The sequence below is a fragment of the Contarinia nasturtii genome, unplaced genomic scaffold (genome assembly GCF_009176525.2).
Source record: "Contarinia nasturtii isolate CC-2019 unplaced genomic scaffold, AAFC_CNas_1.1 Cnas_scaffold_1037, whole genome shotgun sequence".
NCBI classification, from domain to species: domain Eukaryota; kingdom Metazoa; phylum Arthropoda; class Insecta; order Diptera; family Cecidomyiidae; genus Contarinia; species Contarinia nasturtii.
In genome coordinates, this window is record NW_022198383.1 from 4854279 (window position 1) to 4877723 (window position 23445).

The following is a 23445-nucleotide window of genomic DNA, read 5'->3' on the forward strand; positions in this document are numbered from 1 at the left end:
TTTCACACTTTCGTCAGACCTTTGCTTCTTTTTGTATACATTAAAAGTATTGAAGACATTGGGGCTGAATTTAATGTATACAAAAAGAAGCAAAGGTCTGACGAAAGTGTGAAAGAGTATTGTATACGTTCGCTACACCTTCGTCACACTCTCGCTATACTTTCAATGCAAAATAAGCATTAAGAAATAAACATGAAAATGAAGGTGTGAGCAAAGTGTAGATAAAGTGTACGGTGGTCTGGCATGTTCACGCGGGCAAGTCATAATTGGAACTGGTAATTTTTACTACTTCACAAAACGAATTTGAGAGCGGATTAAAGCAAATGAATGAGCTTTTCTCTCTTATACTTATACTCTTGTTTTTCTTACGCACACACGATTCATCTGTGATATTAATAACTCTCGATTTACACCTGTTCGAATGACATTTTTAAAATACCAATCAAACCTAAGGGGGAGACACGGGCTTTAGTATTGATAATTTTTCTTAGTTTTTTTCAGTAAATCGCATATAACGTTTACATTGACAGGACCTGATAAGTCTCAATTTTTCTTAGTTTTTTAGTTTCCTAGTTTAGTTTTTTAGTTTTCACATTACCATGTCTGTGTACGTAATTACGTAAGTATGAGTGATCCAATGTTTGGAATATGGCGCTCCTATGGAATACCATTTGAAAATATACAACACAATTTAGGGTTGACGAATACTTCATATAAATGTGATATATCTTTTTAAAACAATGCATAAATTATAAAGTTTAAAGAAGTGAAAAAATATTAAAATTTGCTGGATCAAGCTCCAAGTGCGTTGACATAATGAAATTTTTATCAATTTGACGTACTACAGGCAAAAAACACAAGGCATATAAAACGTGCTAGATAAACAGTATTATATATGAAAATGGAAGCAGTATTGTTTTTTTGGATTCAAGTTAAAAGTTAAAAAGCTTGAGGAAGGAGAATTCACCCCAGCGCTCTCCTCTTCCTCATTTGCCTCCACACCATTCCTTCTCCCCAAAGGAACAATCCCTGAGAAAAAAACTGATTAATTGGAAACACTGGTCAAATCGACCACCAAATTGAACTTGGTGCCAAATATTTTGCCAGTACGTAAATAGTATGTACCAGTCTTATTGAGAGGCATATTCGTAAATGCTAAGGGACACTGATCGGAATTATGTGCAGTTGCAAATGGGATTCCTTCGTTTAATGGTAGTTTATCGCTCTTCTTTATAATTAATTCACGAAGAGTGAATGCTGCTTGATGACTACATTTGAAGGAAATGTCTGGATTTTCAAGGAATTTGCAACCGGGCTGTATTTTATTTCCATCATTGAGCATTACATCAATATCGCCGATTGTTTCTTTGATCCCAATCCAAGAGGTATGAAAAATGACTACGCATCTAGCATCGCCTTTTTGCACTCGTCTCGGATTTCCATCTTCAATTTCATTCGTGAAACCGAGCCACGGTGGATCAAAAGCTGTTTCGAAGGATTGCGTATTATTTTTGGATTTTTCAGATAAAAACTTGGATTATTTACCCCAAATTGTCGGAACCATTTGTCCATTATAAATTTTTTTCAAAGCAAGTCCAACATTTCCCGCAATATGACCACCCAAACAATATCCACTTAAATATACAGTGGACAAATTAATTGGAAATTCGCTTGAATCGATAATGTTTTGAATGAAAGAGGTAGCCATCTCAACGACGCGTGGAGTTCGATTTTTTAGTATTGTAAAATATTTAAAATCGGAAAGAAGACTACATCCAGCAGAAATATCATAGCTGACGACACACACGCATGCTCCTGTATCCCATAATTGATCTAATCCATGATAAACACACGAATAGAATTAATTAGAAGAAAACCACATATGTTAATATACAATTTTCAAAGTTTACCTCTTGCTGAATAGAAATGTCTGCCAGCTAGAAATTCATGCAATACGTTATTGGTACTTTCTCTTCTACAATTTCCATTCTGTCATTACTCACATAAATTTCTCAAGCGGTCTTGATTGCCCAGAAAGAAAAATATAATTTTGTTCCGGTTTCCAAGCATTCCTTTTATGAGATCTATTTCACCATCATGGAATTTAAAATTATATTCTGCCATCGTTTCATCATATTTAAAATGGAAATTGGTTAATTCTTCAGCACTAAACGTTTATTTTCGAGAAAAAAAACAACTGAAAAATTAAAGTCATCCACAAAATAGATCTTTATTACACAGTACAATACATACAAGAAATTTGAGACACAAGAGATTAAGATTTCTTTTTTAAAACCGTTTTCGGTGCCTGGAATGAGTTCGATTAATAACCGTTTGACAAATCACTTAACACGTTCAAATAAAAACTTACTTGAAAATTGTATGAATAATAGTAGTGGCAATAAAATTAGTCTATACCAAAATATAGTCATCACTTGTTCTTTATCACATCAATTTACAGGAAAAATGGAATAAAATAGAGTTCAATGAAAGCTTTTATAATTTATATTTACTAATTTTTTGACGTACAAAACACATCAATGACAAACACATATTTGTTTACACATGAATTGCGTACTTTTTATCTTGTATTACGAATTATGCATTACATTATAATGTACAGAGTTTTTAGTGAATAAATAAATATTACATTACAAGTCAAAAGTTTGAATACAGCCCAACAATAATCGACATTTTCCTCTTCTTATCGAACAGGTCTGTTAAAATCTAGGTTAAAATATATGTGAAACGATACAATTTGTGGGTGAATGTGAGTCAAAGTTCGTAAAAAATCTAAATTCGCATATTCATAATTGATGAGCAGTGTTTTTTTTAGATCATTTTTTTTATCTAGATCAGATTTGAGATCAAAATCTTAGATTTTTGATCTCTGTGTATCTAAGCTTTTATATTTATCTCAGATCGAGATAAATCTAGATTAATCTCATATCTGATCTGAAATATACTTTTAAATTTAAGTCCAAATGGGACTTGGGTAAACAGGTAAACAGCCCTTGTGGAAAATTACTGACTGGCTTTTTTTGGGACGTTTTCACATTAAACCGACTGAGATCGAAGTCATTTTAAGTTGATTTATTTGACTTTATTAGACTATATTAATATAGCGTGTAACGTCCCACGGAACCAAAAATTTGGGAATACACTGAAATTATGGTCTATGTTTGGTTGCAGCAACTCAAATCGCCGTGAAAACTTGTGAATATTATTTTCTTATCAATATAAATAATCTCACAAAGTTTAAAGAAATTTCAATCAAAAATATAGCTCAATATATGGCTAACCGAAAATTTTGTATGGGAGGTATCCCTAATATGCATTGAAATTTCTTTAAACTCTCAGAATGTAATTTTCTTGTGGAAAAAACAACCTGTGTAAAGTTTCATGTCATTACGCTACCACAAGCATGACTCCTATACAAAAATATTTTTTTTGTGAATTTTTGTATGAAAAAGTCTGTGAAAAATTGATTTCATCTTAAAACTAACGTCATATTCGGCCCGAATCAGAAAAGAATGCTTTTGAGTGTTAAGCTTGTAAATCTTAGATATCTCTCGTTAGATACAGATTTTTGTATCCAGATCCCGATAGATTAGATTTATTATACCTTTTTTCTATTGATCTAAGATCAGATTTAGCATAGCAGTGAAACGTCAAGTTTGACAGCTACTACGCGTACCAGTAGTGTCATCCAGCTGCTGGAGTCCAGCAGCTGTTTTTTCAAAAAGCAACATTCAATAATGATTTTTATTTCTGAAAAACTCAAAAAATCTTCTTTTTAATTATTTTTTTCGGATGGATAAAAATAATTAATTCACGATTTGATTCAAAATTGGTCATGTTCTAAAAAAATAACATTTTTCCATTCGCTACAAACTGTCCATTTGAATTGACATTTTTGTTCTTATGCTAGCGACTTCAGCAGCTCGATGTGCACATAAATTCAGAATGGACATTTTTTATTTTATAAATTGGTTTTATCTTTCATTTTTTTAACCGATACTTTTATCCGTGTTAAATGAATAAATTCTTGAAATATCTACACTGAAACAAAAAAAATCTTGATTCAGCTGCTGGAGTCGGACTATACATTTCAATCACATTCAAGCGAAGAATTGCATAAAATCAACATTCGGTAACTTTTATTAAACTAAAGAAAATTATATTATTATTATTATGCATGTAAAGTTGTTTAAAATTATTTTAGCAACAAAAATTAATAAAAATCCAGTAATGAATTATTGTCGTTGTTTGTTATAAACATAGATGCGTACTGAAATAGTTCGGTACGTTCATTTGACATATTACAGGTGGCGCGTCGAACCGCAAAACTACGTATTTCATTAGTATGAGATTTAGATTTGATCTATCTAGAAATCTATCTAAAAAATCTCAAGATTTTTAATCTACTCGAAACACTGTTGATGAGTAATTTAAAAATGAATTACAAATTGATGCAATTAAATACCAATTGAATTTTGTTAAAAATTTTGCTTACATGAATTTAATTTCAAATATTTCATTTTCTACAGTATATTCACTGAATTATTGAGTTTTGATAAAAAATGTTTTTACAATTCAATAAAAATTAATTAGAATTTGCACAAGTAAGACTGGCGTATGCATTCTCAGTCATCATTTATTATTTTCTTCGATGGTAACAGTTAGAGTTTGAATTTATTTTTAACTATTATTTCCAAATATCTTGCCCGTTTTCAAAGTGTAAGTACCTTTGCATTGAGTAGATGGATTTATGAAATCCAAGACAAAAGTACCATTCTTCGAGCTTGCATACGGTATATTTTGTTTAGTTTTCAATAGATAATTACTCTTATAAATTATAAATTCACGAAGAACGAAGGCGGCGTTGTGATTGCACCTACACACAATCAAATTGTTTTCGCAGCCTAAAAACAATACCAAAATGAAAATTACAAATGACATAAATTGTAAACAAACAACCAACCTGGCTGTGAAATTCCATCATTCAAAATAACATCCACGTCAGCAATATTATCGTGTACGCAAAAAGAAGACGAATGAAAAACAACCACCAATCCAGCGTCGCCTTTTTGTACACGTCTTGGTTTACCTTCTTCCATTGGATATGGATAACCAAATTTCGGCGGATCAAATGCTATTTTAAACAACAAAATTTGCCAATTTTTTTATGTTGATCATTTATGTTGAATGAAATGTTTTACCCCAAATAACTGCCGCTGCTTCTTTTCCCTTATAAATTTTTTTCAATGCATGTCCAACATTACCAGCGACATGTCCACCCAAACAAAATCCCGAAAGGTAAACAGTAGACAGTTTGATTTTGAGTTTGGGTGAATCAACAATATTTTGGATGAAAGATGCTGACATGTCGACAACCGCAGGAAGACGATTCTTGATTGCCATAAAGTAATGTAAATCTTTTATCAGATTGGGTCCACAAATAAAATCATAATTAACAATGCAAACGGTTGCTTTTGTGTCCAACAATTGTGCTATGAGTTCAAAGAAATTAATGTAAGCAAGCGATATTTCTATATTCCAGTGGAAATTTTGTACCTCTTGCTGCTTTAAAATTTCTTCCAGCTGAATGTGAAATTTGATCAATAAAAGAATACTGGCTTTTTACTGCTTTAATTAATTACAATACTCACATGGATTCTGCAGAAAGTCCTCGTGCCCCAAGAAGAAAAAGATTATCTTTTCCCTTTCTCCAAGCAAGCCTTTGATTGCTTCAATCTCTCCGTCGTAAAATTTGTAATTATAAGTTGACATTTGTTCATCGTATTTAATATGAAAAGTGCTGAATGCCTTGGCAAAGTCATCCGAAACACAAGATAGTTGAATTTCTTTATGGAACCCGACTCGTGCAGATGACCGATCTGAATTGATAATAAAAGAAAAATATTTAAATTTTTTCTTGCGTTCTAAATGTTATTTTTATTCACCAGAAAATTTAGCGATTAAAAACAGTATGGAAAACAGTTTGCCCCAAATCATGCTTACTAAGTATAATTTTTTTTATATTTGCTTTCTCGAATAAAAATAATAAAAATAAACGAATCAACTGGCTTTTATAGTCGATTTTTACTGACGTACATAGGATTACAATACATTCTGTTTACATTGCAAATTCCACCGTTCGAATATTCATTCTATAACATTTAGGAAAACTTTCCAGCCATTTTCTGTAAATATTTGTTTCTTTTAAATTGACAATGCAACTTTTTGTACAATTGATCTTAACGTTCAAAAAATGTGAAAGTCTCCAAATTTAAATTGTTGCGACTTGACTTATTCACGAATGCGTTATCCCCATCGGAATCAATGTTTGTGTATGCCTTTTTGACACAAACTGTCACTATTCAGAAAGACATTTGGAAATACAAACGTTAGTCGATGATAAGTGAATTTCGATGATTCTGTTGATATACAGTTAAAAAAATAAAAATGAATGAACTCGATGCGTTTATGATGGGTAAACCGGTTCAACGGAAAATGTTGAGCGGAGGAAGTACAAATGGAAGAATTGTCACAGAATATGAGACAGCAAAATATGAAGAGGACGAAGTGGTCAAACGGACTATGGATTATGCAAAACCATTTGTGAAGAAAATACGTGACGAAGTATGGAATGTGAGTATGATTTTAATGGTTCACAAATAAATTTTAATAAATAAAATCATCCGATCATTTTATGTTCCGATAGAGATTCAACAGAACACAAATCGAAATCGACCGACCGGAAACAAGTGACATTTATGGACGATACAATTTTTCACGACGAATGCCAATGGAAAAACTTCCAATTGAAGAATATCGCCAGCAAATATTAGACACAATCAAGAAGAATACAGTTGTTGTTTTGCGTGGACCAACCGGTATTTTGGAATGACAATGAAATGAAAAAAAAAATCGAGTTTCTTACATTGACATTTTCTTTTTCACGAATAGGCTGCGGTAAAACGACAAAAGTTCCACAATATATTTTAGATGACTACCGAGAACAAGGATTACATTGCAACATTATTATTGCACAGCCGAGACGTATAGCCGCTTCGTCGAATGCAAAACGTGTCTGCAGAGAACGGGGATGGCCTTGCGGATCGATTGTTGGCTATCAGGTATGGCTTTTATTTGAAAGCGAAAACCATTTTGATCATTTTTTTATACGTTTGTACATTTGCAGGTTGGCTCTGATCAACGACAAAATCGTTCGGACGATACCAGAATTCTTTTTTGCACTACAGGTGTTTTGGTGGAAAAGATAATTCACGGCAGCAATCACAATCCACTCGACCAATTTACGCACATCATTCTGGACGAGGTGCATGAGCGCGACAAAGATATGGACTTTTTAATGATTTCGATCTATAAATATTTGAATCCAAAAATTCGTATAATTCTGATGTCGGCCACAATTGATGTGGATAAGGTAGAATTTAATATTAAAAAAATAAGTGGAAAATATAACCTCAAAATAATTTGTTCGTCTTTAGTTTGCCAAATACTATCAAGTCCCATCAAATAATTGGTCATATGGAAAGGCTCCTGTAATTGAATTGAGTTCTGAACGCAACTTTACCGTCACCTCGATCTTTCTCGATGAAATTGAAAAACTGGTATAACAAAACGGAATTATTTTGTTATTGTGGAAACTCATGGTTGTTTTTTTTTGTAGGAATTTGATGAAAGGATCAATTCACCAGAAATCTCCGAACAAATGTATAAGTGTGCTCTACGCTTAATTGTTTTCTTTGAGCGAATCGATCGTTTACATAGTGAGGCCGAAGGTGTTGATGCTGAAACATATGAAAAAAATCCAAAACCAACTGTTTTGATTTTTCTTCCGGGAATCTTTGAGATAAAACAAATGTATCAGTATCTTGAAGACTGGAGTATGATGTAAGTCAATTAATTTTATTTTGAGTCGAACATTGCAAACAGTATTTGATACATTGTAGAAATGGTGAAACGCGCTTATTGCGCATCGTAATGCATAGCACGGGTGATCCGTTGTTAACTGATTTGGCGATGCGACAATCGGACAAAAATACGCGAAAAATTATTTTGGCTACAAACATCGCCGAGAGTTCAATCACCGTTCCGGACGTCAAATACAGTGAGTTTTTCTATTCATTGCATTTAAATAGTCGTTGTTCTAAATGAATGTTTAACGATTGTTAATTTTGAATTTCAGTTATTGATTTTTGTTTGACGAGAAATCTGGTTGTGAACAAAGTTACGAGTTTTCCGTCGCTTCAATTGGCCTGGGCATCACGTGATAACTGTGAACAAAGAGCTGGCCGTACAGGTCGCGTCCGTAATGGGTGGTGTTTTCGACTTGTGTCGAAAAGATTCTATGAGAGGGAAATGCGGCAATCAGCAAAAGCAGAACTGGTTACCAGTCCATTGGAAAATATTATATTAAAGACGAAGCAATTGAATCTCGGCTCACCCGAAGAAGTTTTGGCTTTGGCGTTGGACAAACCTTATTTAGATGAAATTCACAACGCTGTGCTACGTTTGAAAGAAATGGGTGCGATGCTAACCACAGTCAATGGAAAACCTGCAATTCGTGACGGTGACATTACGTATATCGGTGAAATAATGTCAAGATTGCCAATCGATGTTAAACTCTCGAAAATGATTGCGCTTGGCTATTGTTTTGGTGTGTTGGAAGAATGCACCATCATAGGTAATGTAAATGAAATCAGTGTCCATTTATCGTCTTCAATAATATTTATTTTAAATTTTAGCCGCTGCGTTGAATTGTTCAAAGAATATGTTTACATATAATCGAACGATGGGCGTTGATGCGTATACAAAGCGCCTTGAATTTGCCGATGGCAGTGGAAGTGATTTATTTGCACTTCTTAATGCATACAAGACATGGAAAAAACTACGTAATGCGGGCGAATTCGGCAACATAAAGAATCCGAAGTATCGCAATGAAGTGAAAGCTGCTGAAAAGAAGTGGACTGAAGCAAACTACTTGGAATGGAATTCATTGCGTGAATGTGATGAATACGTGAAAGATTTGCGAGTTCGTATAAATCGCATGAATTTGATTGATTGCAAATGCGATTTGAAATGGAGTCGAAATGAAAAGTATATTGTACTGAAAGTTGTTTTCGCCGGTGCATTTTATCCCAATTACTTTTCGCGATCGACAAAAGCAAAACGTGGCCAAACATTTGAAGCGGAACACTTTAAGACACTTGGTGGCCGAGATTTGAGCGATACCGTTTACTTTACCGGCTTTAAATTTTCTGATATGCCACATATTTACATTAAACGCATCAAAGATATATTAGTGCAAAATTGTGTGATTAGCGAAAAAGATTCGCACAACATAACTGTTTCACATGATGGTGTATCGGAACGCGTTTTCGTTTCGTTCAAGAAAAGCGGCAAAGAAGGTGATATTAGGAAATATGGTGTTGCATGCAATCCGGGCTTTGTTCTTACAGAAGTGTACAAAGCAATCAAATTGCGTTCACTGAAGCTTGAACAACCGATTGATGTGCTCTCGTAAGTGTCAACATGTTTTAAATAGAGTTACATGTTAAATTTCAAACTAATTTTGAATACCTATTAAAGTGATCGAAATGAAGCCATTGATTATGCAAGAAAGCATGGGTTGACATATACATCGGACGGAAGAGTGTACATAAAAGACGACACAGAATACGAAAACGTTTGCTATCCAAAAAAGCTTGATAAATATGTGAAGGGATATATATCGCATGTAAGCACTTCTTGCACAAGTCAAACGATGGTCAGATTTCATGAAAAATGAACAACAACTAATTATATTTGAAATAAATTACAGACGGAGAATTGTGGTCGCTTTTGGTTTCAGCCCAGCAAATACTTGATCGAAATCAATAAGATTTTCGAAGAAATAAATAATCCGAATAGTGATTTGGAACCGTTCCACCAAGAATCAGATGTAGTTATCGGTCAAGTTTTGGCTGCTGCCTTCCCCAGTGACAATAGTAAAGTGGAATTTTACCGAGCCAAAATAATCAATATAGAACGAGATAAGAAAACAAAACAGATTACCTACGAGGTAATTCACATTGATGCACACAAAATGTTCACACGTGTAATATATTTTTTTTTTAATTTTTAGGTTCGTTTTATTGATTTTGGTAATAAAATCACGTGCAATTTGAGTAAATTACGACGTTTACGTGGTGTGTCGTCTCATTTTCTGTCATTGCCGCCATATTGTTATCAATGCTCACTTGCCTACATTCAACCATCACAATTGAATGCACCAGACGGGGTTTGGCAACAAGAAGCCAATCTCCTTTTCGTTGAACAGACAGATGGCATCGAAGTTGAAGCTGAGGTAAATGGAAACATTTTTGGAAATCTATCCGTAATGCACTATGTATGATTTTTTTTTACAGATTTTTTCAATCGTTAATGGAATCGTTCGTGTATTTTTAAGGGCAAATGGTGTAGATATCAATAAATATCTGCTGGATAATAATGTCGCAGAGCATTGTGAGGAGAGCTACATGTCAAAGGTTTGAGTGAAACGAATTTGAATTAATTTTAATTTTGAGAAATTAACGAGTACATTTCGTTGCAGTTCGATCACACCGAAAGAGATATTGGCCGGAATGACAAGAAAGGCCGAAATTATTTGACACAAGGTATTGTTCGGTATTTGCAAGAAGAAGATGTACCGACAATTAAACCACCAACACGAAGCGATGGTCACATGCATACGATAAAAATAAAGGGACCGTACACTCCGTTGGATAGTGTTTTATATGGTTTAACCGATAGTGCATCGGCATCACCGAATATTGATGATCAGTCCGTAAACCATGTACTATTAGAAAATGAACCAAATGACATGTCGGAAAAAGTATGTTCTCTTTTAAAATATTTTTTTTTATGTTTTCAATGTTTTAATAAAAAAAAAAATCGGAATAGTATTTGGTGGCAGTTTCGACGCATCAACACAATGAAAATGCGACGATCACTATTCGATACACTACACTGATGCCAAACATTCGTCTATTTGGTCCATTGATGGCTGCCATATTTGCACCGAAAATAAAACTTTTGCGAAACACTTCGAAAACCAAATACATTAAAATGATTACTGGTCTTGGATGTGATGCTAATGGCAAGTGTCTGTCGTCACAATCGAATATTAAATTCGATCTGGATGTCGAACTCACAAATAGCGATATAGAAACGGTGAGGAATTTTCTTTTCACGTCAAATTTGTCAACAACAATTTGCATAACACATTTTCTGAAATATATTTGAATAGATAAACAACATTCGCGGTTCGATGGATCGATTATTGCAACGTAAATGCTTTGAGACATATGACACTGAAAAAGTTTCAGGAATAATGAAAAGGCTTCAAAACGAGTTGATAAGGTTCGTAAAATTCATTGAACTGCCGTAAAAGTATTTTTAATATCTTTTTATTATTTCTAGTTTATTGTCAAAAACGCGATTATTGCTTGGTGAAGAATACGGCGATCTTACTTGGAACCCATACAAGGAGGACGAAATTGACAAAAGCCTAAAAACTAGCAGAGATGAATGCAACAGAATTTTGCCACGACATCAAGCGATGAAATTGTATAAGCCAGAATCTGACTACTTACTAAACATGAAAAAACACAATGAAGATCTGATTAAAAAGAAAGACGCGTATGTTCTCTTTTTCGATATTTTTTTTTTTTAAACTTTTAGTGTTTTAACAATTTTTTTTTTGAAACAGCGTCAACGATAACCCGACGAACCGAAGTGAAAGGTGTCTAATATGCAATGTTGACATCGAAACTGCAATTCGATATCATCTTCTGTCACGCCAACACAAGGACGGAGTCCAATGGATCGAAAACGCTATACAAGACAAACTTCGGAAGAATTCATTTTCCATATAATAATCATGCTAAGTTTGTTGTCATCAAAAATTATGTTAAAACTAAACAACAAATCTCAATCTGATCAAATTTAATTTGAATAAAAAAATGTGTTATATTGTTAAAAGTCGTTCACTGTTTTGATTTTATTCGAAGTGATTTTTTCATTTGAAAACCTGCAATATTTGAAGTTAAATCTTACTCATCCTTTTGGAAGAGGCGTTCGAAGAATCCTTTTTTCTTTGTTCCAAATACCATATCGGTATTCATATGATAAATACCGCTCTTTCCGTACGGTGGATTTATAAAATCAATTGCAATTATATCATTATCGGATCTATTTACAGTTGGGAGTCCATCTCTATTTGTTGTAAGGGAACTAGGGTTCGTTATGATTAATTCGCGAAGAATAAACCCAGCAAAGTGGCTACACACCATATTATTTGCTTCAAATTGACATCCCTTGGTATTGGCATTGAGATAAAAGAAAAATGCAGTTGGATTAAAAATTCACACCGAACAAAAAAAAACAAAAAAAATGTTGAATTACAGGTTGAGATTCACCTCCGTTCACCAATATATCAACATCAGCTAGACATTTTGTCACACCGAGCTTGGACGTATGAAATACTGCTACAAATTTCGCGTCGCCTTTTTGCACTCGTCTCGGTTTGCCCTCCTTTTCTGGATATTTAAAACCAATTTTCGGCGGGTCGAATGCTGTTTTTTATGTTTCAAATAGCAAACTTTAAAATTGGCACAATACATATAAAAAATTAAATAAAGTTCAACTTACCCCAAACCGCTGGTACCATTTGTCCGTTATAAATCTCTTTCAATGCATGTCCAACTTGTCCGGCAATGTGTCCACCTGGAGGATTTAGTAACAGCTATGTAACACCAAAATTAACTTGAAAACAGGTGTTGCCTTACCTAAACAAAATCCAGTCAAATAAACTGTAGACAATTTAATGTTGAAATGCTTCGAATCAACAATATTGCTGATCATTGTTGAAACCATGTCCACGACTTTTGGGAGTCGGTGTTCAAGTGTACCGAAATATTGAAAGTATTTATAAAGATCATGTCCGGTAAGAAACGCGTAACTCACTGTACAAACGGCCGCGTCAGTTTGATACATTAAACCTAAACAAAATATAATTTATTTAAAAAAAAAGTATAGAATGAAATAAACGAAAATATTAAATAAAACTTACTTTTTGCTACCATGAAGCTTTTGCCGTCTGAAAATTTGTAAAAATTTATATACTTGGCCTTTTTTTGGAAAGAACATTTTAATACTCACGATATGAGTAAAGTTTATCTTCATGACCAAGAAAGAAGAATATTACGGAATCGCGGCTTCCAAATAATTCTTTTAATTTGTCAAGCTCCCCCTCATGGAATTTATATTTATTAATGGACATATCTGGATCATACTTTAATTGAAAGGTAGTTAATTCCTCGGCACTGTAATTTAAGTTGGAAATTACTATACACATTAATTATTTAGATTAAAAAGTTGTCATTGTCTTACTCATCGTCGGAAATGCATGAAAATAAAATTTCACTCTGAAAATTCGGTTCTGCCATCAATCCTGAAATAAAATTAACAAAAATGTGAATTTTCACTTTAACTTGTTGTTATTTGAACTTTTAATACCCTCTTAATACCTGAGAACTTTATAGCTATAAAGAGCAAAGAAACAATTGCTTTGAACCAAACCATGATTCAGTAGTATTTTTTTTTACTTTTTTTACTCTCCGAATTGAAAATTGCTAGTTGAATAAAGCAATTGAACGAATGATCTTCCTTTTATATTCGTCGTTTCTAATACGCAATTTTTTACAACTCAAGACTCATTTGAATATGCATTTTCATATTTTGAATAACAAATTCAACGCCGCATTAAATTTACAGAATAAGAATTCAAAATTATTTTGAAGGTTATCCTCGTAAATGATTGATTCGTACATGTACGCTATCTCTGTGTCTTTTAATATGAAAACCATCAATAAATACGAAAGTAAATATGAGAACAAATTGTGGGCTTTCAGCATCAATATCTGATATTGAATATAAATAAGTCAATTAAGCTTCCTTGTATTAAACTTGCAAGACATTTTAAACGTGTGTTGACTCTATAAGAAGGATGCTTTCTAGCACCCAAAATGATGAAATAATGATGAAAATATTATTGACCTGAATTTTTTTTTTTGCATTGTTAAACATGATTTCAATGTTATTTTAAATATAGTAATATGAATTTAAAAAATGGCGAAATGGTTTTTGGTAGTTTTTTAATTAGGTACCATAAAGGAAATGGTATTTTTAGAGATTTTTACTATTTTTTAGAGGCCAAAGAGTTAATTTGGTTACCATTCGATTGAAAAACTATCAAAAACCCAGGATACTTTAAAAAAATTATTTTAATAAAATTCAGTACGATTTGCCAGTGGCCAGTTGCCACTAATACAGAACAAAATTATTTACGAAAAACAATACAAAAAAATTGATCATTTATTACTTTACGTACTTTTTTAACTTTTCATTTATTAGTTTCTTGAACAATAAATATAATATGAAATATTTTGTTATTATAAAAGGCAATAATGTCAGATATAATTTCATATAAAGCAAGCAGGCAAATAAAGTAGACATCAAAATTTTTTGTTACAGAATCGAAATTTAAATATGTTATCAAATCTTATTTAATAAAAAAGTTATTATTCATTATATCCATCATCAAAGACCCACGCGCATTCCAAAAATACCGGCTTTATCCCACGCTGGTCTAGTGATTTCAATGGCAAACTTTTCAGATATATCTGAAACTTTGTAAGCAACTGGAGACCCATTTTCGTTTTTTTCAAGTTTCTTGCTATTTACTGCAATCAATTCACGAAGGAGATATGCAGCATAATGGTTGCACGTAATCTTCAATGTTTCGTTTTGGCACGAGGGTTGATCTCTTCCGCCATTCACAACTATATCAACATCAGCGATTGACTTTTTAACACCAAGCCGAGACGTATGGAATACAACGACAAATTCAGCATCGAATTTTTGCACTCTTCTCGGTTTGCCCTCCTTTTCTGGATATGGAAAACCAATTTTCGGCGGATCGAATGCTAATAAATATTCATTAAAAAAGGGTTGATTAATACGCATATCAAGACAATATTTAAAAGTCACAGATTTACCCCAAATGGCAGACACCATTTGTCCGTTATAGATTTTTCTCAATTCATATCCAACATGGCCTGCAATATGATAAAATGATGCAGACAGGTAAAAAAATTAATATTATACTAAAAATTCAAGAAACATGCCTGCAATATGGCCGCCCAAGCAAAATCCCGTCAAATAAACAGAAGATAAGTTGATTTTAAAATCACTCGAATCCACAATGTTTTGTATAAATGTGGTCATCATATTCACGACTTTTGGCAATCGCTTTTTGAGCACCGAAAAATATTTCCAATATTTCACCAGATTGCTGCCATCAAGAAAAGCATAACTCACCGTACACGTGCATGCAGAATTTTTTATCATTTGTTCTATGATCAAAATATTTCACTAAATATTTTCATAACTGTTTTTTTAAATCTAAACATGAACCAGTAGTGTGCAAGGTTCTAGGAGGCCTTTTATCTAGTGTAAACTTCTGAGAAATTTTGACAACCCAAAAATGGTCCTCACTTTTTTTTTGCTAAAATCCTTGCAAATTTTCTAAGAACACACTACTGATCTAACTAAAACTATACAAATGAACCTTGGCATACCTCTAGCAATTAGGAAACTTTTCCCAGCTAAAAGTGAAATTATATTCAGAACATATACTAGTATTTTGGAGAGCTATTCAAATATATACTCAGTACTCACATAGCGAGTAAAGTTTGTCTTCATGACCGAGGAAAAAAAAGATAATTTTTTCACGGTCTCCGACTAATTCTTCAATATTCAGGATCATATTTTCATCGAACGTGTAATTATGTGTAGCCATATCGGGATTGTACTTAAGTTCAAAGGTGGTGAATTCCTTTGCGCTATAATTTTTCATAAAAAATTGAATTATTCGCTAATAATGTAATATTATAGATTTTTCTTACTATTCGCTAGAAATACACGAAATTTGTATTTCTTTCTCAACGTCAAACTTTGCCTTTTTCCCTAAAAGTAACACCAAATATTGTATGTTCGACTTGATGATAAATTTCTTTTGATGAAATCACCTGACAACTGTACAGTGAAAAGTATCAACGATAAAATAATTTTGCCCCAAATCATGATTCACCAATCTCGATCACTTTGTAACGTGAATATTGCAAGAAGAATGAAAGAATAATGCTGACATTCATTTTATATTTGCCATTTTGTCGGGATGATGACGAGGATAAAGAGTGACATTTAAATCTCATTTGAATACCAAATTTCGTAAAATTCGAAAGCAGATCAATTCAAGCGCATATTCACCAAGCTTGAATAAACAATTTTAAAAGACTCAATCGAAATTATGTACGCCGTACATACTAAGGGTGTCGGATAATAAGATACAAAAAATGATCACAAATTAACATTAAAAATTGTAAGACAGATCGTTTGAAAGAAAGGTTTGAAGCAAGTGTCAATTAGTAAATTGATATAACATCAATTCGAGAAAAATGGTCCACTCGTTCTCTCACCATAGAATCAAACTATTAAGATATCATTTCTCAATTTTTATTTCAAGTTCAAAGTGAATTATAAAATTAAGAAGAAAAAAACATTCAAGATTCTCCAATATAATAATTTACTCATGACTTGGCTCCAAAAACAGCTTGAGTACGTAAATAATACTTTCCAGATTTGTTAAGAGCAGGATTAATAATATCGAATGGATATTGATCGGAATAATCATACGCGAACGCAAACGGAATTCCATTTTTATTAAGAAGTAGTTTATCACTATGCAACACAACTAATTCTCGAAGAATAAATGCTGCGTAATGATCACAAAACATACCTATCGTTTGTTTCTCACAACCTATGAAATAAAAAGGCAAGATAAAAATCACAAATCATAAATTACGATTAGTACATAAAAAAGTCAAATTAAATTGTTACCCGGTTGGTCCTTGGATTCATTTACGATTATATCAACGTCGGCGATAGTTTTTTTAACGCCAAGTGTAGATGTATGGAATACAACGACAGCTTGAGCATCCCCTTTTTGGACTCGTCTAGGTTCTCCCGCTTTGGATGGATGCGAAAATCCTAGAGCTGGAGGATCAAAAGCTATCCAAACAAAAAAAAAGAACATAAAATTTGATTCCGTAATACATAAAGAATCTTTTTAAATTTCGTACCCCATACGGTCGGAACCATTTGACCTTTATAAAATCGTTTCAATTCATATCCAACATTTCCAGCGATGTGTCCACCCAAACAAAAGCCAGTCAAATATACACCAGACAAATTAATTTTGATGTCGGTTGAATCTACAATGTGCCGTATGAATGTCGAAGCCATTTCTACCACTTTTGGAATTCTATGACCAACCGTTGTCGTGAAGTATTGTAAATATTTCATGAGATCGGGCCCACAAAGAAAATCATAACTTATGGTGCAAGAAACTGAGTTTGTATTGAACATTTGCTCTAAATGAAAAATTGCATCATTAAAAAATGGACTTTCCAATGGACTTCCAATCAAATTTACCTCTTGCTATTATAAAACTTCGGCCGGCTAAAAGCGAAAAATCGATTAAATCAATTTTTTATTAATTAAAGATGTTAAAACGTACAATAACTATACAGCCTATCTTCATGACCAAGGAAAAAGAAGTTAACTTTATCCCAGTTTCCCATCAACTCTTTTATTTTAGCAGCGTCAGTTTGATTGAATTTATAGGTACGTGCGTGCATCTTTGGATCGTATTTGATGTTAAACAAATGGAATTTTGTGTCACTGTAATATATGTATTTAAAATAGTTACACATGAAATCGATTTTTCCAAAAATGGACGGTGCTTAATAGATGACACTGAAAGATTATTACTTCTCATTATTAACGCATGATACTTGAATTTCTTTCTCGAAATCCACAATTGCGCCTATTCCTATCATATATTACGATACCAAATATATTAAAATTTTCATTAAAATCTTTTCGGAATTTTTGATATTCACCTGATAGCTTTACGGTTAAAAGCAGTGAAGCTAAAACTACTCCACACCAAAACATGACTTAGGACTTTTTTCAGTTTGTAAAATGAGTTTATTTACAAATGGAATGAAACAATATATCAGGCTTCCTTTTATACTAGTCTCTGGGTGATTGATACAATATGTTGATAATATAATACTTCATTACCATTTTCATTTCATCTATTTGAATCCATATTTAAATATCATATTCAACAACACATCTGAATCGTAATGAATGTAAATGAGTTTTAATGTGTCACGAAAAATCCAGAAGGACATTTCTTCAATAGTTGGAAAAATCATATAGACAGTTGTGCGTGTTGTAAATAAAAATAACCATTGATTAAAGAAAAACCCGACTTTTTTGTACGGCGATCGGTCGGGGTTTGCCAAACAATTCTGTTAAGAAAACTCATTTAAATAGGTATTTTTCATTTGAATAACAAATCCAACACATTGAATTGATAGAATTTTAAGACTTTTATGGGGCGTATGAACATTCTTCAATATATTTGATCATTGTATCAATTTTGAATCCATTTTTTTCTTTCAGTCGCAATGTATTGTATAAAACTCAATTCAAGGGAAAAATGACAGAAAATATAAATAATGAATGAAATGATCAGTTAAATTTGTATCAAAGTTTATTTTTTAAATTTTTTTTTAAAAAATATTGTTTTCGTTTATCAGCCATTACTGGTTATTTATCATTTCCGAATATCTTTCCAGTGCGCAAATAATAAGTGCCGCTTTGCTTGGATGGTGGATTGGTGATTTCAAAAGAAAATTGACTGGCATAATCATAAGAATGTGCAAGTGGGAACCCTCTTTGATTTTTTGGCAATGCGTCATTCAGTAAGAGGATATTTTCGAGTAGAATAAACGCAGCAAAATGGTCGCAAAACATGTTCTCACAACCTACATTATGATAATTTTAATTAATTATATTTTTATCGTCAATCAAATGAAAGTATAGATTTTTGTACCCGGCTGATCTCTGCCATAGTTTACGATAACATCAACATCGGCAATATTTTCTAGAACGCCAAGACTTGATGTATGTACCACAACGACAAATTTTCCGTCGCCTTTTTGCACCCGCTCTGGTTGTCCCACTTCTATTGGATATGGGAAACCAATTCCAGGAGGATCGAATGCTAAACAATATTTTTTATTATAGTTGATTTGATTGCTCTAGCAAGCACAGAGTTATCAAAAAACTGTATTATTTACCCCAAATGGCAGGTACCATTTGTCCATTATAAATTTTTTTCAGTCTACTTCCAACATTTCCAGCGATATGTCCACCCAAACAAAAACCCGTTAAATACACATCAGATAAATTAATTTTAAATTCTTTGGAGTCCACAATATTCTGAATAAGAGCACTGGTCATAGCAACGACTTTTACAATACAGAAAACAGGAAAGATGGTGTGAACAAATTTACTAAAGAAAAAAAATGCTTGAAAAGGAGTGTACCTTTCGGAACTCGATTTTCGATCGCGGAAAAATACTGTAGTTTTTTCAAAAGTGAAATTCCACACAAATAATCGTAACTTATGGTGCAAGCAGTAGCGCCTGTATTCAACATATTTTCTAAAGAGAAAATTAAAAATCGAATAAAAAATTAAACAATTCCTCAGTTGTATTAATTGAATTTACCTCTTGCTATTAAAAAACTTCTGCCGGCTTGAGAATTATTTGAAACAGAATTTTTTTTTTATTAATCATTTGTTTTATTTTCTCGCTTAATCCCTTTTACTCACAATATTTCCGCAAGAAATCCTCGTAACCAAGGAAAAAGAACGAAATTTTTTCATTTTCTCCGATCAATTGTTTGAGTTTGGCAATCTCACCATTTTGAAATGTGAAATTATTTGTGCTCATCATTGGATCATATTTCAAATGATAATTGCTAAATTCCTTAGCACTGAAATTTTCAATGACATTAGTTAGTATATTAGATTCAATAATGTGCGCATCTTTGTCTTGTGGTTTATTATTTATTACTTTTTATTGGAAACACAAGAGATTAGAATCTCTTTTTCAACACCGTTTTCTGCCTTTATTTCTGCAGCTTTATCAAGATATAAATAATAAAATTCTTATTCCATTATTAAACACACGCTAAAAACGATGACACTCACATGAAAACGACAATATTAACAGTAAAGAAATAATTTTTGTGGCGTAATTCATAGTCGCCAGTATTTTTTACTTTTCACTCCACACACGACACTTTTTTAGAACTGGATTAAAGAACCAAGTGAGCTAACTTGTTTTATACTCTTCATTTAATGACGCATTTCGATTGAACTATTTCTTTAATAATTTATTTGGATTATTCATTTTATCAAATTATGATAGACTTCAGAGAATTTATTATTACATGTACATGTGTATTTTCTGGCATTTGAGTTGTTTAGCCACGTTAACTCAAAAATGTAAAAAGTAGATAATAGCAATAGAACGAGAAAATTTTGTTTTCTCTATCTGCTTGCCAAAAAATATATAAATATTAGCGCTTAATTTCTTTAAAGTGACGAAATTATATTCTGCAAAACAGACTTTGATACTTTACGTATCCCAATTGGGAATATTGAAAACAAATAAGCGTAAAATTTATACATAAGTCGATCAAAAAGAAAATAAATTAAACCCTTGAGCTGTTGTCAAGTGGCAAATGCATAAAAGTCAAGGAGGGAGACGCGGGCTTTAGTATAGCTAAGTTTTCTAGTTTGTGTCTACCCCATAGATAAAAGTGAAAAAATAATTTTACATTTTACATTATAAATCAATTATTTATTTTGACTTCATTTTTCAAAACATTTTACTTATTTGAAATCAAAGATTGCACCAGTGTTTATATGATATTCGCCACTTTTGTTGGACGGTGGATTTGTGAGTTCAAGGGAAAATTGATCGGATTGATTAAGCTTTACGGCAAATGGGAAGCCTCTTTCATTTTTTTCAATTTCTTTGCTGCGCAATATTATAAATTCACGAAGAAGAAATGCAGCAAAGTGATCAAATAACACACCAATCTTTGGTTTATTCAAACCTACAAATATAAGACCAAGAATAAAATAACAAAGCTTCTTCCAAAAATACAACATTCTATTCTAAATACCTGGCTGATTTTTTGCCCCATTGAGAATTACATCAACGTCAGCAATATTGTCTTGGACACCAATCTGTGATGAATGAAATACTACTACAAATTTGCCATCGCCTTTTTGTACACGTCTCGGTTCCCCCTCAACTGATGGATGTGGAAAAGCAAATCGAGGGGGATCGTATGCTAAAATGTTTTGTATATTATCATTAATTTATGACTTGGCTGTTTCTAGCTTTAATAAATTTCTTGCCCCAAATTGCTGATACCATTTGACCATTATATATTTTTTTCAAAGCATGTCCAACATTTCCTGCGATATGACCACCCAGACAATATCCATTCAGATAAACACTGGCCAATTTAATCTTAAATTCTTTTGAGTCCACAATATTTTGGATAAAGGATGTTGCCATATCAACGACTATTGTAACACAGAGAAGATGATTCCATTGGACTCATTATTGAACAAAAACATTTAAAAAGAGAAGAACAAAATCATCTTCATTGACAAGAGCACAACTGTACCATTTGGAACGCGATTTTCAACCGCAGAAAAGTATTGTATCTGTTTGCAAATCCCGGGTCCACACAAATATTCATAACTTATTGTGCAGGTGGTGGCTTTCGTGCTAATCATTTCATCTATTAAACCGAAAATTAAAAATGATTTGTAATAAAATCGAATGGCAAGCTTCGGAGATTTTTTAAAATTACATACGTTTTGCTATAATAAAACTTCTGCCAGCTGAAATTCGAATTAGTTATTATTTTTTGCAAATAGTTTTAGAAGATTCAATACTTGCCAAATTTATTTAAAAAATCTTCATGTCCGACGAAAAAGAATATAATTTTATCATTTTTTCCTATCAATTCTTTGAGTTTATCCATTTCACCATCTTCAAATTTAAAATCATGTGTGGCCATTGTTGGATCATATTTCAAGTGAAAATTATTGAATTCTTTGGCACTGAAATTAAAAGGACAGTTTAGCAAATCGTCTGTAGTTTTATAGTATAGCTTACGTTTTGTTGGAAACACAGGAGATTAGAATTTCTTTTTTAAACCCATTTTCTGAATTTATTCCTGAATTGATAATGAAATAAATGACTCTTATTAAAAAAATATATGAAAAGAACTCAATAAATATCACCTATAAATTGTACAGTAATAAACAGTAAAGAAAAAATAATTTCGCAGTAAAACATGATGCATCTACTTTTTTCACTTCCAAAATGAAATATTCACAAGTGGGTTAAGTTAAATGTATTAACTTGCTTTGACGCACAAAGCTATTGACTAATAGATCCCTTACATTTGGATCATACTTCAATGACATAAGACTGACACAAATTTATAATATTCCCAGAATTTATCACTTTATTACGTAAATACACAAAAGAATAAAACAGGTGTTTGAAATCAACAATTTAATAAAAAATGGAACGCAAAATCGACTACTTAATAGCGAGAATTCGATTTGAATTGTTAATGATGGAATTTTCCTATCGTCGATGGTGATTAAATTTGTAGCATTTCCATACGTTAAAAACACCAAACGATCATAAAAATATTAAATTTCTGTCATTCATAAAATTTGACTCAGAGAAAAGATAATTTTTGAGGAAGTTTGAGCTAATTTCGATTTACCAAACAAAATCCTGCCAGATAAACAAATTAAGATAAATTTATTTGTATACTTAACAAATAAATAATAAAAAAAAATATAACTACCAAATAAAAAAAAATCTTTGTGAGAATGAGATTACGAATACATTCACAAGTCATATTTCAGATTATCCGTAAACTTTTAAATAGAATGTCGAGGAAATCGGCGATAAAATACATATATACAATGAATACCAGTGATGGTTTCTCTTTAGCCAGCATTGTCTTTGCTTTGGCTTACACCAACAACTGGTGTATGCCAATCGTTAGCCAGCTATCTGTGTGACTACATACGATTCTCACTGACGTTTATGAGTGACATACAACTCAGTGTATATATGTGTGTATTAGTGCTGGTTTACACATTCGTTAGCCCACTGGGTTGCTGCAAAACACGTATCACTGGCGCCCTCACTGTATTGCATAGTGAAGTAACTCAATAGTACGTGTGTGAAATGTGAAGATTTTTTCTCGCACGAACTAGATGGCGCTAATAACTAAGTGTCTTTGTAGCAATGGTGTGCGTTAGCCAGTGTATACATTT

The 23445-nt window shown here is 32.5% G+C and overlaps 8 protein-coding genes across 9 annotated transcripts; 1 reads left to right on the forward strand and 7 right to left on the reverse strand.

Annotated features, from left to right (window-relative positions):
- Positions 1-708: 708 nt before the first annotated feature.
- Positions 709-2450, reverse strand: LOC116344236. Its single transcript, XM_031772691.1, has 6 exons — positions 2372-2450; positions 2254-2308; positions 2004-2167; positions 1911-1937; positions 1546-1833; positions 709-1485 (listed from the first exon to the last, which is right to left on the reverse strand). Exons 1-6 carry the CDS (start codon positions 2430-2432, stop codon positions 1046-1048), a joined length of 1035 nt encoding a protein of 344 aa, XP_031628551.1. The 5' UTR covers positions 2433-2450; the 3' UTR covers positions 709-1045.
- A 2160-nt stretch (positions 2451-4610) lies between these two features.
- LOC116344230 (probable phospholipase A1 magnifin) lies at positions 4611-6214 on the reverse strand. Of its 2 annotated transcripts, none has more exons than XM_031772684.1 (6): positions 6118-6214; positions 5673-5900; positions 5578-5604; positions 5223-5513; positions 4985-5155; positions 4611-4925 (listed from the first exon to the last, which is right to left on the reverse strand). In XM_031772684.1, exons 2-6 carry the CDS (start codon positions 5791-5793, stop codon positions 4702-4704), a joined length of 834 nt encoding a protein of 277 aa, XP_031628544.1. In that variant the 5' UTR covers positions 5794-5900; positions 6118-6214; the 3' UTR covers positions 4611-4701. The 2 variants fall into 2 exon arrangements, with proteins under 2 accessions (XP_031628544.1, XP_031628543.1); XM_031772683.1 differs by lacking the exon at positions 6118-6214 and adding an exon at positions 5967-6081.
- Positions 6215-6394: 180 nt separating this feature from the next.
- On the forward strand, positions 6395-12057 carry LOC116344131 (probable ATP-dependent RNA helicase spindle-E). Its single transcript, XM_031772549.1, has 18 exons — positions 6395-6654; positions 6728-6899; positions 6973-7142; positions 7208-7453; positions 7518-7640; positions 7700-7923; positions 7983-8140; positions 8219-8716; positions 8778-9552; positions 9622-9769; positions 9854-10093; positions 10157-10378; positions 10440-10559; positions 10625-10906; positions 10975-11244; positions 11321-11433; positions 11494-11712; positions 11783-12057. Exons 1-18 carry the CDS (start codon positions 6469-6471, stop codon positions 11946-11948), a joined length of 4332 nt encoding a protein of 1443 aa, XP_031628409.1. The 5' UTR covers positions 6395-6468; the 3' UTR covers positions 11949-12057.
- Positions 12041-13713, reverse strand: LOC116344132. Its single transcript, XM_031772550.1, has 8 exons — positions 13602-13713; positions 13465-13525; positions 13234-13397; positions 13145-13171; positions 12861-13073; positions 12724-12798; positions 12478-12647; positions 12041-12389 (listed from the first exon to the last, which is right to left on the reverse strand). The coding sequence occupies exons 1-8, from the start codon at positions 13654-13656 to the stop codon at positions 12126-12128; spliced, it is 1029 nt and encodes a 342-aa protein (XP_031628410.1). The 5' UTR covers positions 13657-13713; the 3' UTR covers positions 12041-12125.
- An 806-nt stretch (positions 13714-14519) lies between these two features.
- LOC116344245 (phospholipase A1-like) lies at positions 14520-16295 on the reverse strand. The gene is made up of 7 exons (XM_031772711.1): positions 16164-16295; positions 16041-16101; positions 15814-15977; positions 15714-15740; positions 15261-15488; positions 15132-15191; positions 14520-15059 (listed from the first exon to the last, which is right to left on the reverse strand). The coding sequence occupies exons 1-7, from the start codon at positions 16216-16218 to the stop codon at positions 14674-14676; spliced, it is 981 nt and encodes a 326-aa protein (XP_031628571.1). The 5' UTR covers positions 16219-16295; the 3' UTR covers positions 14520-14673.
- Positions 16296-16634: 339 nt separating this feature from the next.
- LOC116344212 lies at positions 16635-18213 on the reverse strand. Its single transcript, XM_031772661.1, has 7 exons — positions 18099-18213; positions 17968-18028; positions 17714-17877; positions 17629-17655; positions 17277-17567; positions 17035-17205; positions 16635-16954 (listed from the first exon to the last, which is right to left on the reverse strand). Exons 1-7 carry the CDS (start codon positions 18151-18153, stop codon positions 16725-16727), a joined length of 999 nt encoding a protein of 332 aa, XP_031628521.1. The 5' UTR covers positions 18154-18213; the 3' UTR covers positions 16635-16724.
- A 529-nt stretch (positions 18214-18742) lies between these two features.
- On the reverse strand, positions 18743-20378 carry LOC116344113. Its single transcript, XM_031772522.1, has 8 exons — positions 20266-20378; positions 20129-20195; positions 19885-20048; positions 19781-19807; positions 19598-19714; positions 19350-19520; positions 19103-19273; positions 18743-19034 (listed from the first exon to the last, which is right to left on the reverse strand). The coding sequence occupies exons 1-8, from the start codon at positions 20315-20317 to the stop codon at positions 18817-18819; spliced, it is 987 nt and encodes a 328-aa protein (XP_031628382.1). The 5' UTR covers positions 20318-20378; the 3' UTR covers positions 18743-18816.
- A 513-nt stretch (positions 20379-20891) lies between these two features.
- LOC116344144 lies at positions 20892-22553 on the reverse strand. Its single transcript, XM_031772567.1, has 8 exons — positions 22387-22553; positions 22259-22319; positions 22040-22203; positions 21955-21981; positions 21762-21878; positions 21487-21657; positions 21249-21419; positions 20892-21179 (listed from the first exon to the last, which is right to left on the reverse strand). The coding sequence occupies exons 1-8, from the start codon at positions 22439-22441 to the stop codon at positions 20953-20955; spliced, it is 993 nt and encodes a 330-aa protein (XP_031628427.1). The 5' UTR covers positions 22442-22553; the 3' UTR covers positions 20892-20952.
- Between the last annotated feature and the right edge of the window lie 892 nt (positions 22554-23445).